Source organism: Myotis myotis, unplaced genomic scaffold (genome assembly GCF_014108235.1).
Source record: "Myotis myotis isolate mMyoMyo1 unplaced genomic scaffold, mMyoMyo1.p scaffold_m19_p_4, whole genome shotgun sequence".
Lineage (NCBI taxonomy): Eukaryota > Metazoa > Chordata > Mammalia > Chiroptera > Vespertilionidae > Myotis > Myotis myotis.
This window is the reverse complement of record NW_023416346.1, coordinates 6422795-6435959: the sequence shown is the minus strand read 5'-3', so window position 1 is coordinate 6435959 and position 13165 is coordinate 6422795. Positions and strand designations below refer to the sequence as shown.

The window sequence follows — 13165 nt, the reverse complement described above, 5'->3', positions numbered from 1 at the left end:
CTAGAGGTTATTCTGTTCTCCTAATCTCCCCCTCCTTCTCTACCATTTCCCACAGGGCTGCAGGCCGAGCTGGGCTGAGAGAGATAAGAGGTGAGTGACAGGAGGGCCCATGGACAACCCCACGGTCCCAGACTGGCCTTCTGCCCTTCTTGCTGGCTGCCTTTCCAGCCCCACTCTTGCCTCCCGTTCCTGTCCTGAACATGTCTTCTGTCCCCTGGAGGTGGGTCCCTAACTTACAGACTGAAATTGTATATATTGATACCTCCACAAGCAAGTGTACAGAGCTGCTCACACTGTCAGCCACTCAGAGGCACTGTGACAGGGCACAGGATGTGCGATATGCTCACATACACATGCTTGCACACAAGTGCTGCCCTTGCCAGACCCACAAAGACCTCCTGACACGCAGTACCTCAGGTCACACTGCTAGGTCTCCACATCCGTCCTACACAGCCCTTGGTGAGCATCCCAGAAATGTTTATTGAGCAAATGCTGTGCCTGGTACACATGCTGTCACACCGCCTCAGAACCACCCTGCATGGTGCACAATCACATGAGCACAGCCTCACATGTTGCCTCAGCACACGCCGTTACACACATACCCCCACGTCCTCTCATACAGTCACTGGTGCCCCGTTTCTCACAGTTGTCTGGTGTCGTGCACACCATCTCTCAGAACCTCACCCCCATGGTCACCACCTCACAGAGCAGTCAGCCACTACACAGTCTCTGCCCATGACGTGTGCATGTACACGCCATATCATACACCCTGGTTGCTGTCACACGTGGTCTCACATACTAGTACACTCTTATACTTGCACATCATAACCCACTATCATGAAGGGTGACACGTGCTGTCTCACACGGCCTCACGCCATCACCAGAGAGCCACAGGCACCGTTGCACACCCCACCTACCACGGCTCTTTATTCAGTCCCACTCAGACTCACACCTCCAACTTCAGGACTTTGGTGCTTTATTTTACAAATCGTTGAAGGTCCAGACCAAGCGGCGTGGGGGGCCCAGAGGGTTGGGTTGTAGAGAGACTGCTGGCTCCACGCGGAGAGGGACCCTACCCCTGCTCTGAGGCCATGCTCTGTGTCCTCATGAGCTGAGTGGTGCCACCACAGTGCTGGTGGTGGTGGGAGGCATGGGGCCTGTGGGGAAGGAGCCTGTGGGTGAACCCAACAGGGGCCCGGGGAAAGGCATGAGGTGGCTGACAGGCCCTGACAGCACCACGGGGCCCAGGCCTTGGTAGAGATGGGCAGTACCAGGTGGGCCCAATGTCAAGCCTGAGGCCACTTCCCCAAAATTCCCACCATCGCTGCTCCCAGCCACCACCATGAAGCCACCAGCCGGAGCCTCAGCTGGTCCTGTGCCTCCCAGGCTCGACCCTCGTTTCTTTTTTCCTTTTCCTGATGCCTTGCGGTTTCTAGTCTGGATACCATCCTTCCGCATGGTCAGTGGTCGGTTCACCTGATGAAAGAGAGGCCATGAGTGTTCCCCAACCTCAGACTTTTGCCTCTGTGTCTCCAGCAGGGACACCCTTTCCACCCCACTCCTTAACAGTCGGGAACTGGGTCAAGGACTAGGGGAGCAGGCTCCAGCTGTGGCACAGATAATGCCCTAAGGAGTCATGAGCTTGTGAGGCCCTAAGCAATGGAAAGGCTGAGGGAGCCTCTAGCCATAGGACTAGCTGATGGCTGGAGGGGAGGAGGAAGGAAATGAGAAATGGAGGAGAGAGAAAGGAGCAGGAGGGAAAAGACAGGCAGGGAGGAGATGAAGGTGTAGAGAAGAGAGGGATGAGGGGGAAAAGAGGGAGGAGAATAACAGGGAGAAGAGGGAAGGGAGATAGGAAGAATACAGGAATGGAAAGAAGGAGAAGGAAGGGAGTGTTGGTGGGATGGGGGAGGGGCAGGTTTCAGGAGACAGGGCACACCTGGTGTAATTTGTAATAGAGTCCGCAGGCATTGCACACAGGGTCCCCACTGGCATTCCTCCGCCACAGTGTCGTGGTAGTTGTCTGGCAGTTGGTGCACTGGGTACCTGCCCGCTTGCTGACGATCTGGGGGCAGCAAGAAAATGAGGGTCAGTGCACTGGTGGGTGGAGGACCCAGGAGGTGAGGGTCAGGGTGCAGGCAGGGCTTCCTGGACAAGGCGTAGACTGAGGGTGCTCTGAGGGGCGAGGACATGGCCTCCTGTCCCGGGGCTTTCCAAATGGCGTGGAGTGCTTCATCAGTGGTTCTCAGCGTTGGCGGACATTGGACTCACTTGGGGAGTCGAAAACAATCCTGATGCCCAGGCAGCACCCCAGACCAAGTAAATCAACCCATCTCGGGAGGGCCCCACGGTGATCCCAGTGTGTAGCCAAGGATGAAAACTGCTGTGCAGGGAGTGGACGGCATGCCTGCTTGCAGCCCGAGGGTGGGCTGAGGGTAGACACTCCTGTACAGAGCTGGGTCTCTGAGTGGATGGGGCAGGGAGGGGGGATGTGGGTTCTCATAGAGTGTGAGGGCAGAGATCCCTGCATGGAGTGAGAACAGAGTACCTGGGTGAGGGGAGGCGGGCCTGGGGTCTTACCAGGCGCTTTTTGGGCCGGATGAGGGGCCTGTTTTGCCCATTCATCTTGTGATAGAGGCCACAGGCATTGCACAGGTAGTGGCCTGTCCTGTCTCGCCGCCACAGTGGAGTGGCTGTCGCTCCGCAGTTCACACACTCCCTCGCCTCTGGTGAGGTGGACAGGGGCAAGAGGGAACCAGGTTCAGCCCAACATTGCCTTGGACCCCATCCCTCTCCTCAGCCTCCCTATCCCTTTGGGGGAACCTCACCACAGGTGGCCAGGGGCAGTGTTCCACGAAGCTTGGGGGAGGAATAGGCTGCTGGATTGAGGGGGCTTCCGGTGGGAGAAAAGAAGTTATTGGGAAAGTCAGGGCCCCCATAGGCAGTGCTGGGGACAGGGATGGATGAAGGCACTGCAGGTCCCAGTGTCAAGAGGTCTGGACTCAGTCGCTCTGTCTTTAACGTTTCTAGGAAACTGCCTTTTCCATCCGGATCTTCTGAGGCCTGGGGTGGGGAGTCCTCACGGGTGGGGCACACAGTGGAGGGAGGGTAGAGCCCCGTCTTGCCATAGGCCCAGCTGGTGTATGGTGAGCCCCCTGGGATTCCCTCCATACAGTTGAGCAGTGGGTACACCTGGAAGACTGTTAGGGGGTGGGTATGGGAAGGAAGGAAGAAGGGGACAGAAGGTCTGAAGCCATCCTGCTTTCAGGGTGCAGTGATTCCCAACAGCCCCACATGGTGGCCAACCTTCCCACCTTCCCATAGGTTGCCAGAGCAGCTGCTGGCCATTGGGTGACTCCTGGGTCTGAGCCCCACTGGTCACTCTGGCAGCTGCAGTCACCAGCAGCCTTTTCCCAATGGGCTTTTAGCATAACTGTGTGGAGCCCCATGGGCCACTCAACTAGGGTCACCCCCACCTACTTACAACATTGATTCCCGATGTGGCGGGTTGAGGGGGATGGACAGTCCCGGGTCTGCACATAAGTGGGGAACGTGGTCCACATACCTCATGAAGGCTTCTGGCCATTTCCAAGATGGCCTCTTTGTGCGGTTCTACCCTAGCCAAGGGTCTCCGTGGCAACCCCAGCAACATGGAGCCCATGCCAGAAAAACCACCCAAAGGAGTTACCTGGGGAGTGTCTGTAGGCCTCAGCATCCCTGTAGTAGGCCAGTGCAGCAGCTGCAGCCGAGGCGGTGTTTGGGGCAGTGGAGGAAGCTGCTGCATCCAAGCCTTCAGGCCCAGAGGGGAAGAAGACCCCTGACTCTGGTAGTGAGGACACCATGGCAGGGTCCACAAACTGGGGTAGGGGCTCAGAGGTCCCCAGGGCCCCTAGGCCAGGGAACTCCATGGGGCCTCTGAGGTTTGACCTGTGAGGACAGGAGGGGTCCTCAGACACTGAAATCATTCCCCTTTCCTCTCCTCTCCACACCCTCTCCTCCTTTCTCCTCCCACTCCATCCACTCAATCTCTATATCCCTCCTTTCCATCTCTGTAGGTCCCTTCCCCCCTCCCTCCTCTCTTTCTTCCCTTACCACTCCTACTTCATCTCTCCCTAGTCTTCTTCTCAATCCTCTAACTCCCCATCCTCCTCTCCTTTCCCATTCTCCTCCCCTTCTTGCCTCATTTGTTTTTTCTTCTTCCCTCTTCCTCTCCCTCCTACACCCCCTTCTCTTTCTCCCTCCCTTTCCTTCTCTTCTTCCTCCTTCTCCCTTTCTTCTCTTCCCTCTTCCTCCTCCCTCCCTCCCATCTCTTCTTTTCCCTCCTCTCACTCAACTTCCCTTCTTTCTTCTCTCCTCTCCCCCTCTTCCTTCTCTTTCCACTCCTTCTTCCTCCTCACTCTCCCCCCTTCCCCTCCTCCTCTTCCTCTCCCTTACCCCCTCATCCTCTCTCCCTGGTCCCCTTTCTCTTCTCTCCTTCTATCCCTTCCTCCTTCTCTCCTCTCCTCCCCCTAAACCACCTTCTATCCCTTTCCCCCTTTCTTTTTTTTAAAAAAAATATTTTATTGATTTTTTTACAGAGAGGAAGGGAGAGAGATAGAGAGTTAGAAACATCGATGAGATAGAAACATCAATCAGCTGCCTCCTGCACACCTCCCACTGGGGATGTGCCCCTGACCGGAATTGAACCTGGGACCTTTCAGTCCGCAGGCCGACACTCTATCCACTGAGCCAAACCGGTTTCGGCCCTTTCCCCCTTTCTACATCTCCTCCACTCCTCTCTCCTCTCCTCCTTTTTCTTCATCCTCCTCTCTCTCTCTTTCTGTTCATCTCTTTCTCTCTGCTCATTTTTTCCTCCTGTCCTCCTCTTCCTCTTCCTCTTCCTCTTCCTCTTCTTCTTCTTCTTCTTCTTCTTCTTCTTCTTCTTCTTCCCCTGCCCCCATCTTCCCTTCTCTCCCCCTCTAGAGGAGTCTGGGTTGGGTGGGATGGAGTGTAGAATTAGAATTCCATGAACCCCTTGGTCACCCCCTTGGACCTGGGGGTTCACCCTCTTATGCTCCCCAGCTTCATCCCTATCTGCTGCATCTTGCCTTCTGACTTTCTCAGAAACCCCAAGGTTTCCGGTTTGATTCCCCCTCCCCCACCTCAGTTGCGTCTGCAGAGAGAGTTCCTCCCTGATGGGGGGGTCAGTACCTCCCACTGCTTATCTCTGCCATCCCCGCCCAACTTTTGAAATCACCCCAAGGCCACTGGCTTCCTCTGAGAAGGGGGACAGGTGGGAGGTGTTCCCTTTACCCATACCCACTTCCCTGGGGAGGCTGGCCCTAGTTCTGCTTTCTGCTTCCTTCAGCCCCTACCATCCTCAGGCCTCAGTTTCCCCATTTGCCAGATAGGAGGTGGTGACAGGGCCAAGCTAAGACCTGTGAGATGGCAGCTTGGTCTATGCCCCTTTGCCACCATACTTCTCTGTGTGTATCACTGTCTCCCTGGGTCTTTTTCTGTAACACTGTTTCTTTGCTCTCTGTATTTCATATCATTTCTATGCTACCATGATATATATTGCTCTCTTTCTCTACTTTTATAAATGTCTAGTGGTTTTCTCTCGCTTTGTCTGTCTTTCTCTATCTCTATCTCTATGATTGTTTCTCTCCATCTTTATCTCTGTCTTTTTTAAAAATTCTTTATTGTTGAAAGTTTTACATAGTCTCCTTCCCCCCCCCCATTGACCTCTCCCTGCCCACTCCCACCCCCAGCACAAGCTCTCACCCCACTACTGTCCTTGTCTATTGGTCATGCTCATATGCATGGATACAAGTCCTTTGGTTGATCTCTTACTGCCCCGTCCCCTGCCTTCCCTCTGAGTTTGATGTATCTCTGTCTTTTTTAAAAATATGTTTTTAATTATAAGAGAGAGAGAGAGAGAGAGAGAGAGAGAGAGAGAGAGAGAGAGAGAGAGAGAGAGAAACATTGACTAGGGAATTGAACTGGCAACCCCTCAGTACATGGGACAAACTCAGCCAACTGAGCCACAGCGGCCAGGGCTGACTCTCTGTCTTTTTATCTCTTTTTGTTTCTCCTTTTCTTAGTTTTCTTTGTATCTTTTTCTCTTCTCTCTCCCTCCCTACTCATATCTACATCTTTCACATTCTGTCTCTTTCTGCTTGTTTGTCTCTCCCTGCTTTCTCTCTGGGCCCTCTGGCCTTATTTCCATATCTGTTTTATTATCCCCATATTCCGGACCAGACCCCACTGCACACAGCTCCGGATGAAGATCCAGGAAACCTACCCTTGACCGTGACTTGTCCTGTGAACCTAAAAGCCTCGTGTCCCTGTCTGTAGACTAGAGTGATGGAGATAGAATGGAAGGCCCCTTCAAACCCCCTTCTTATGTGAAGGGTTGGGCCCGGGGTTGGGGGTTATGCTGGTAAAGAGATGGCCCTGTGGATGTGCCCACAACCAACCTAGACTCCAGGGTCTCTCCCTAGGGAGGGGTCTTGTCTCCTCATTTCAGCCTTCATCTCTTTCATCTCTGTCTCTCCACGATTCTAGTTGTGAGTCTTTCTCTATCCCTCCACCCCCGTTCTTGTCTCATTCTCATTTCTGTTTCCGGGGTCTCCTGCTCTCCTGCTGTCTATCTCATTCTTTCTGAGTCTCTGCTTCTCCTTTCTCTGTATATCTGTCTCTTGCTCTCTTTTCTCTCTATTATTCCTCTCATCTCTCTCTGTTTCTTCCTCCCTTCTTTCTTTGTCTTCCTGTGTGTCTTTTGCTTTTTGCCTCTGTCACCACTGTTCTCTTATTCCCTCATCCTCACCTCACTCCCCCATAACCTCCCTCTGACCCCCTCTGACCCCCCTGCATCTGACACCTTGGCGGGTCTAGGGCTGCCCACTCCTCTCATGGCAGGGGCCCAGCCCCCCCCCCCCCCCGCCCAGTTATCACTCTCCAGACAGAGATAAAGTTTATCTCAAGGCTGGGGGATATGAAAGCTCCTTATCAGCTGCCCCACTAGAGTAAGTGCTGCCCCAACGGGCAGCAGGCAGCAGGCCGGCACCCTCAACTCTCCCTCGGCCCAGCCCCTCGCCCAGTCCCTCACCCCAGGTAACGTCCCTATTCCAGCCCTCAAGGGAGGGTCCCTCAGGGCTAAAGGGAATAGAGATGGGGTCTGAGGGCAGATGGCATCTTGGGAGGGTTTGAGGGTCAGATAGGGGTTGAGGAGTCCAAGAGGTTTGGGGTATAGCTATGGGGCCTTAGAAAGCAGGTATGGGGTTTGAGGAGCAGAGACAACCTTGAAAGGTCACATTTTGGGATCATAAATAGGTTGGGGAAACAGAGACAAGGTTGAGGATCAGGGTGAAGTTGAGAGAAAGTTGAGAAGTTAGAGATATAGTTTGGGGGTCAGAGATGGATTCTGAGTGTCATGGAAAAGTTTGGGAATCCAAGAGTTTTAATGGAGCAGAGATGAAGTTTAGGGGTCAAAGATGGGTTATGGGAGCATAGTAGGAGTTTCAGAACTGAGCTAAAATTGGAGTAGAGAAAGATTTGGGGCCAGAGAGACCCAAACTTTTGGGGGCTGAGATGGGGTTTAGGGAAGGCAGACACAAGAATTAATGTGACAGTACAGACTTGGAGAAGTAGACTTGGCGTTTGGGGTGGCAAAGACATTCTGATGAGCAGGCAAGGATTTGGGGGAGACAAATGGTTTGGGGGGATCAGAGAGAAGTCACTGGGAACAAATACAAGGTCTGAGAATCAGAGATGGGAGTAAGAGGATGGAGCTAGGGTTTGGCAGGCCAGAGATAGGTACGGGGGTCAAAGGGAGAAATTAGGGCAGAGGCAAGGATGTTGTAGAGCAGATAGGACTTGGGGAGCAGAAATAGTTGGGGTGGGAGAGTGAGTTTTGGGGGAGAATTTGTATACAGAGACAAGTTCAGGTGAGGGAAAATCAGATTTTGGGCACAAGTAGGATTTGGGGGATAAAAACCTGTTTTAGGGGCAGAAATGGGGTATGGGGAACATTTAGGGATCAGAGGAACGTAGGTATTTTGGAAGGTGTAGATGGGAGTCAGGGCAGAAAGTAGGGTAGAGGGGTAGGTTTGGGATAGGAATGGGGGTTGGAAAGGCAGAGGTGGTCTGGAGGATCTACCAAGGGATTCAGGGGTGGTAGACACTTTGGGGGCCAGGGGTAGGTTGGGGAACCTGAAGCAGGCTAGGGGGATAGCCTTGAGGTAAGAGGCAGCAGGCCCGGAGTTTGCCTTGCTGGGGACTCTCGGGGGGCTGAGACTGACCTGGGCTGGTTGGTGCAGAGGGTTCAGCTGCTTTGGGGATGTGGCGAGCTCAGTGTGATCCCAGGGGGTGTCCTGCCTGGCCTTGGCCTTTGAGGCTCCCTTCCTCCTTCTCTCCCTCCCTCCCCTCTCCCTCCTCCCTCCTCCCCAGGGAGTGGCTGGTGCAGCAGTGGGTGGGGCAGACCAGGGGAGGGGGCGGGCCTCCTGCTGGTGGGGTACCGCTTGGGCAGTGGGGACCCTCCTCCATCCCACCTGCTCACCCCATGGATTCTTGGACCCTGTTTGACTTGGTCTCCCATGGACTTCAGTGTCCAACCAAACAATATGGGCTGAAGCCAAGATAAAATGAAAATAGCAGATGTGGTTTCATGACTCTGCTTGGCTTTTCAGTGAGTGAGTGTAAAGCCCCTACTATGTGCTGGGCCAGGTGTGGGCTGGGCACTTATGTATGTGAGTCTTACTGGCCATAGGAATAGGAGGGGAGTGACTGTACCCATTTTGCACTCAAGAAAAATGAGATTCAGAAAGGTTAAGTAGTATTTCAACCAGAGCCCATGGGACATCTTGATGACCCAGGCCCAGCCCAGGGGCCAGGGCAGGGCTGGTGGGAGGCAGGGGCACACTCACTCAGCACCCTACTCAGGCTTACGCCAGCTCTGGCCTGTCCTGGGGCAGCAGATAAGTCTTATCAGATGGAGGCCACGGTGGCTGTTGGCTCCGCGGTAACAGGCTGACTTGGGATGGGGGGCGGAGCTGGGGGGCACCCAGGGACAGCGGCCTCAACTTCTTGCCCGCCATGCTGCTCTGGTGGCGGGAAACAGGTGGAACTAGGAGTTAGTTTCTCTGCCGGTCCTTGAGGAGTGGCATGGGGTGGGGGAAGGAAAGGAGAAATTGGAGGGATAGAGTGAGACACAGATAGAGATGGAAATTGGGAGACTCAGAGAAATAAACAAAGAAAGAAACAGAGCTGGAAGGAGGCACAGAAGGAAAGGAGAGAGGGAGAGAGATTCACAGAGAGAGAGCCAGAGACAGTTAAAAACAGATAGATAAGCAAAGAGAACGAGAGACAGAGATGGACAGAAGGGAAAGATAAAGTCTGGAAATGACAGAGGCCAACAACAGGTGGAGAAACAGAAGGAAGACAAAGTCGATGCTACAGAGAGGGGCACAGAGATAGACAGATATTCAGAGACAGAGAGCCTGAGAAGTCCATGGGACCCCACGTGGCAGCCTGGTATACCCTGGGCAAGTGGAGCTGAGGGTGGTGAGTCACGGGAATGTGGACTGATGTGGACCCATGTGGCCTGTGGCTCTGCCCTCAACCTGCTGAGAGGGACCCTCAGAGAATCGCTGGGCCTCTGCACCACAATTCCCACCTTCTTGCCCTGTCCTACTTCCCCTGAATAGTAACAGCAGTGACAACAACCAGTGTCTCATGCTATCATAGACTCATGCCTGGCCTGTTCTGAGCACTTTTTCCATATGAAAACATTGGACACATGTGCACAGTTCACAAAGTACGTGTCCAACTTGGGTCCCCATAGGGAAGCAGGTAAGACTACCCAGTCATGGCCCCAGAACTCCATGGGGCAGGGAGCTCTCCTGACCACTCATTCTACAGATGGGGAGACCGAGACCCACTGAGGGCAGAGGGCAAAGATGGAGCCCTGGGTCAGTGGAGTCTGCTCACCCATGGACCCACCCCAGAGGGAGTTTCCCATCCTCATCTTGTCCCTCTGGCCTCAGTGTTCTCATATGCAAAATGGGAGTTTTAAGGAGGAAAGAGAGCAAGACCACGACTTGGAATTTATTGAGCTACTGCTTTGTGCCACGCCCATGTTGAGCCCTCACTGGTAAGAATGAAGAAAAGACCCAATGACCTAAGTGAAGATGGTTTCAGGACATCCACTCTGGAGCCAGGCCACCCTCATTTATAGACCCCCTGCCACCCACTGGGTGAGTTGCTTTCTGCTCTGGACCTCAGTTCCTCATCTGTAAATATGGGGTAATAATAGTGGCTACTCCATAGGGTGACGGGGCCACTAAACAAGATTGAATCCATTAAAGTGATTTTAACTCACTTGAATCTGAAATCTCAATAACTTAAATATTCTTATTTATTTATTGAGTACCTACTGTATATGAGGGATAGTACTTGGACCTTTTTTATTAGAATTACTACTAATTCTAATATTGATGCTAATAATATGCTGACGCCAATACCAATTCTAATTACTAATACTAATTCTAATATTGATACTAGCACTAATACTAATTTTAATAATGTAGTAATACTAATGCTAATTCCAATTTAGCAGTAATACTATTATTAATACTATTTCTAAAACTAATGATTATTATTCATCCTAATTCTACCAACAATAATGATAATAATACTGATTTGGATACTTTTCTTAGCATTAATATAATAACAACAGCAACAATGCTTGCCAAGCCACCCCAGGCACTGTGCTAAGTGCTCTCCCTGCATTACAGTAGCCCATTCTCTTCAGGTCCTTGTGTGTAAGGGCATATAATTGCCTCCGTCTTCCAGACTGGAGTAGGCACAGAGAAATGAAGATGTTCATCCAAGCCCTAGGTTCTTGTCTCAGTTCTGACACTGATTTGCTCATGTTTCCAGGGCAAGCCACACTCTGAACCCAGTTCCTTCACCTGGAAAATGGGCGCAAATCATAGAATCCCCATCAAATATTGTTGAGATGCCACTCAACACAGGGCCTGCCTGGCACACCATAAATGGTGAGCTCTGTAAAGGTAACTCTCCTCAATGTTAGTATTATTAGAAACAGCAGTTGCAGGGTAGGGGGAGAGGTAGGGAAATCTGTCTTCCAGGGGAAGGGCAGGCTGGTGGCACATCTCACACAAGGATTTGGCTGCTAGACTCATGGCCCATTTCTTTATAACTGGAGGGAGAAAGGGCTCAGGAAGGGAAGTGAAGGGTGGGGAATGGGGGCCTCAGAGCCGTGCCTCCATCAAGAGCTAGAAACTCTAAGGCTCTGAGGCCAGGCCTCACCCTATTCCCTCCCCCATCCCTGTGGAGGGGGCACAGGCCCAGAAGTCTGCGGCTACAGTTCAGCCAGCAGGGAGGCAGCTGGGAGTGGGCAGATAAGGGAATCAGTGGGGCCAGGCAAGGCTTTGGGGGAGACCCACGAGGGCAGGGCGGGAGGTGGGGGTGAGGGTGGGGGTGGAGTGTCCCAGCCAAGCATCCACTTTGTCAGACCTCCATTTGAGACCAGCCCCAACGTCCTCTCTTCCTTGAAGTCTTCCCTGACTGGTTCCTTCTCTCCTGGCATCTTTCAGGGTTCTAGAGCTTGGTGCCAGCCCATGGCATTTGGACTATTCATGCCTCTTGCAAATTGTGGAGTCCACCAGGACAGGGACAGAACCCCGCCTTATTTACTTCAGATACGTTTAAAAAGGAACAATATTACAGTACAGTTGAAGTCCTTGTGCCAATTCCATCTCCCTTTCTCCTTCCACTGTCTGGAGTTTGGTATTTATCTTCCTCATGATGCTTTTTATTCCATTCATACATATGTATAAACAGTATAGGATACTGGGGCTTGGGGGCTTGTTTTTGAACTTCATATAAATGGAATCATACAGTATGTGCTTCATTTGCTCAGCATAATGGCTATGACGTTCATCCAGATTGTTGTGTGTATCCATAGTTCATTCTTTTTTATTAAGATGTAATTCACATACCATAAAATTCACCCTTTTAAAGTATACATATCAGTGATTAGTCTGTTCACATACAGTTGTGCAGTTATCAACACTATCAATTCTAGAACACTTTTATCACCCCCAAAAGAAGCCCTGTACCCATTAGCAGTTATTTCCCATTCCACTTCTGCTTCCCCCAAGTCCCTGGAATACTAATCTAATTTCTGTCATGGATGTGCCTGTTCTGGACATTTCATATAAATGGAATCATACAATATGAGGAAGAGAATTACAGGTAATTCTGTTTAACTTTTTTGAGGAACTACAAAAGTGTTCTCCACTGAAGCTGTAGGAGGGCCCCAATTTATCCACATCCTTTCCAACACTTGATATTGTCCTGCTTTTTAAAAAATATATTTTTATTGATTTCAGAGAGGAAGGGAGAGGGGGAGAGAGAGAGAAACAGCAATGATAAGAGAGAATCATTGATCGGCTGCCTCCTGTACCCCCCCTACTGAGGATCGAGCCCACAACCCAGGCATGTGCCCTTGGCCAGAATCGAACCTGGAACCCTTCAGTCCACAGGCCGATGATCTATCCACTGAGCCAAACCAGCTAGGGCTTGTTCTGCTTTTTTATTCTAGCCATCTTGGCAGGTGTGATGTGCTATTTTATTATAGTTTTTTGTTTTTAAAATATATTTTTATTGACTTCAGAGAGGAAGGGAGAGGGAGAGAGAGATAGAAACATCAATGATGGAAGAGAGTCATCAATTGGCTGCCTCCTGCACACTCCCTACTGGGGACTGAGCCGGCAACCCACACTTGCTCGACACAACCACTGAGCCACACCGGCAGGACTCAATGTAGTTTTGATTTGCATTTTCCTCATGACTTATGATGTTGAGCTCTTTTTCATGTGGTTGTTCACCATTTGCACATCTTCCTTAGAGAAATGTCTGTTCAAATTATTTGCCCATTTTTAATTGGGTTATTTGTTTTTCTGTTGTTGAGTTCTAAGAGTTCTTTGTATATTCTGGATGCTAGACTCTTATGGATATGTGATTTGCAAGTATTTTTTCCTGTTTGTGGGTTGACTTCATTTTCTTGAGAGTTACATTTGAAGCACAAAAGTTTTTAGTTTTAACAAAGCTCAATTTATTTACATTTTCTTTGGTTGCTTATGTTTTAGGTGTCATA

At 51.2% G+C, this 13165-nt stretch overlaps 1 protein-coding gene and 1 long non-coding RNA gene across 2 annotated transcripts; one reads left to right on the top strand and one right to left on the bottom strand.

Annotated features, from left to right (window-relative positions):
• Positions 1–959: 959 nt before the first annotated feature.
• GATA1 (GATA binding protein 1) lies at positions 960–8390 on the bottom strand. Its single transcript, XM_036306004.1, has 6 exons — positions 8283–8390; positions 3689–3927; positions 2829–3200; positions 2581–2726; positions 1940–2065; positions 960–1476 (listed from the first exon to the last, which is right to left on the bottom strand). Exons 2-6 carry the CDS (start codon positions 3906–3908, stop codon positions 1105–1107), a joined length of 1236 nt encoding a protein of 411 aa, XP_036161897.1. The 5' UTR covers positions 3909–3927; positions 8283–8390; the 3' UTR covers positions 960–1104.
• LOC118654615 lies at positions 7021–12031 on the top strand. Its single transcript, XR_004967013.1, has 4 exons — positions 7021–7095; positions 10026–10235; positions 10921–11039; positions 11601–12031. It is a non-coding gene; the product is annotated as an uncharacterized LOC118654615 (long non-coding RNA).
• The last annotated feature ends 1134 nt before the right edge of the window (positions 12032–13165 follow it).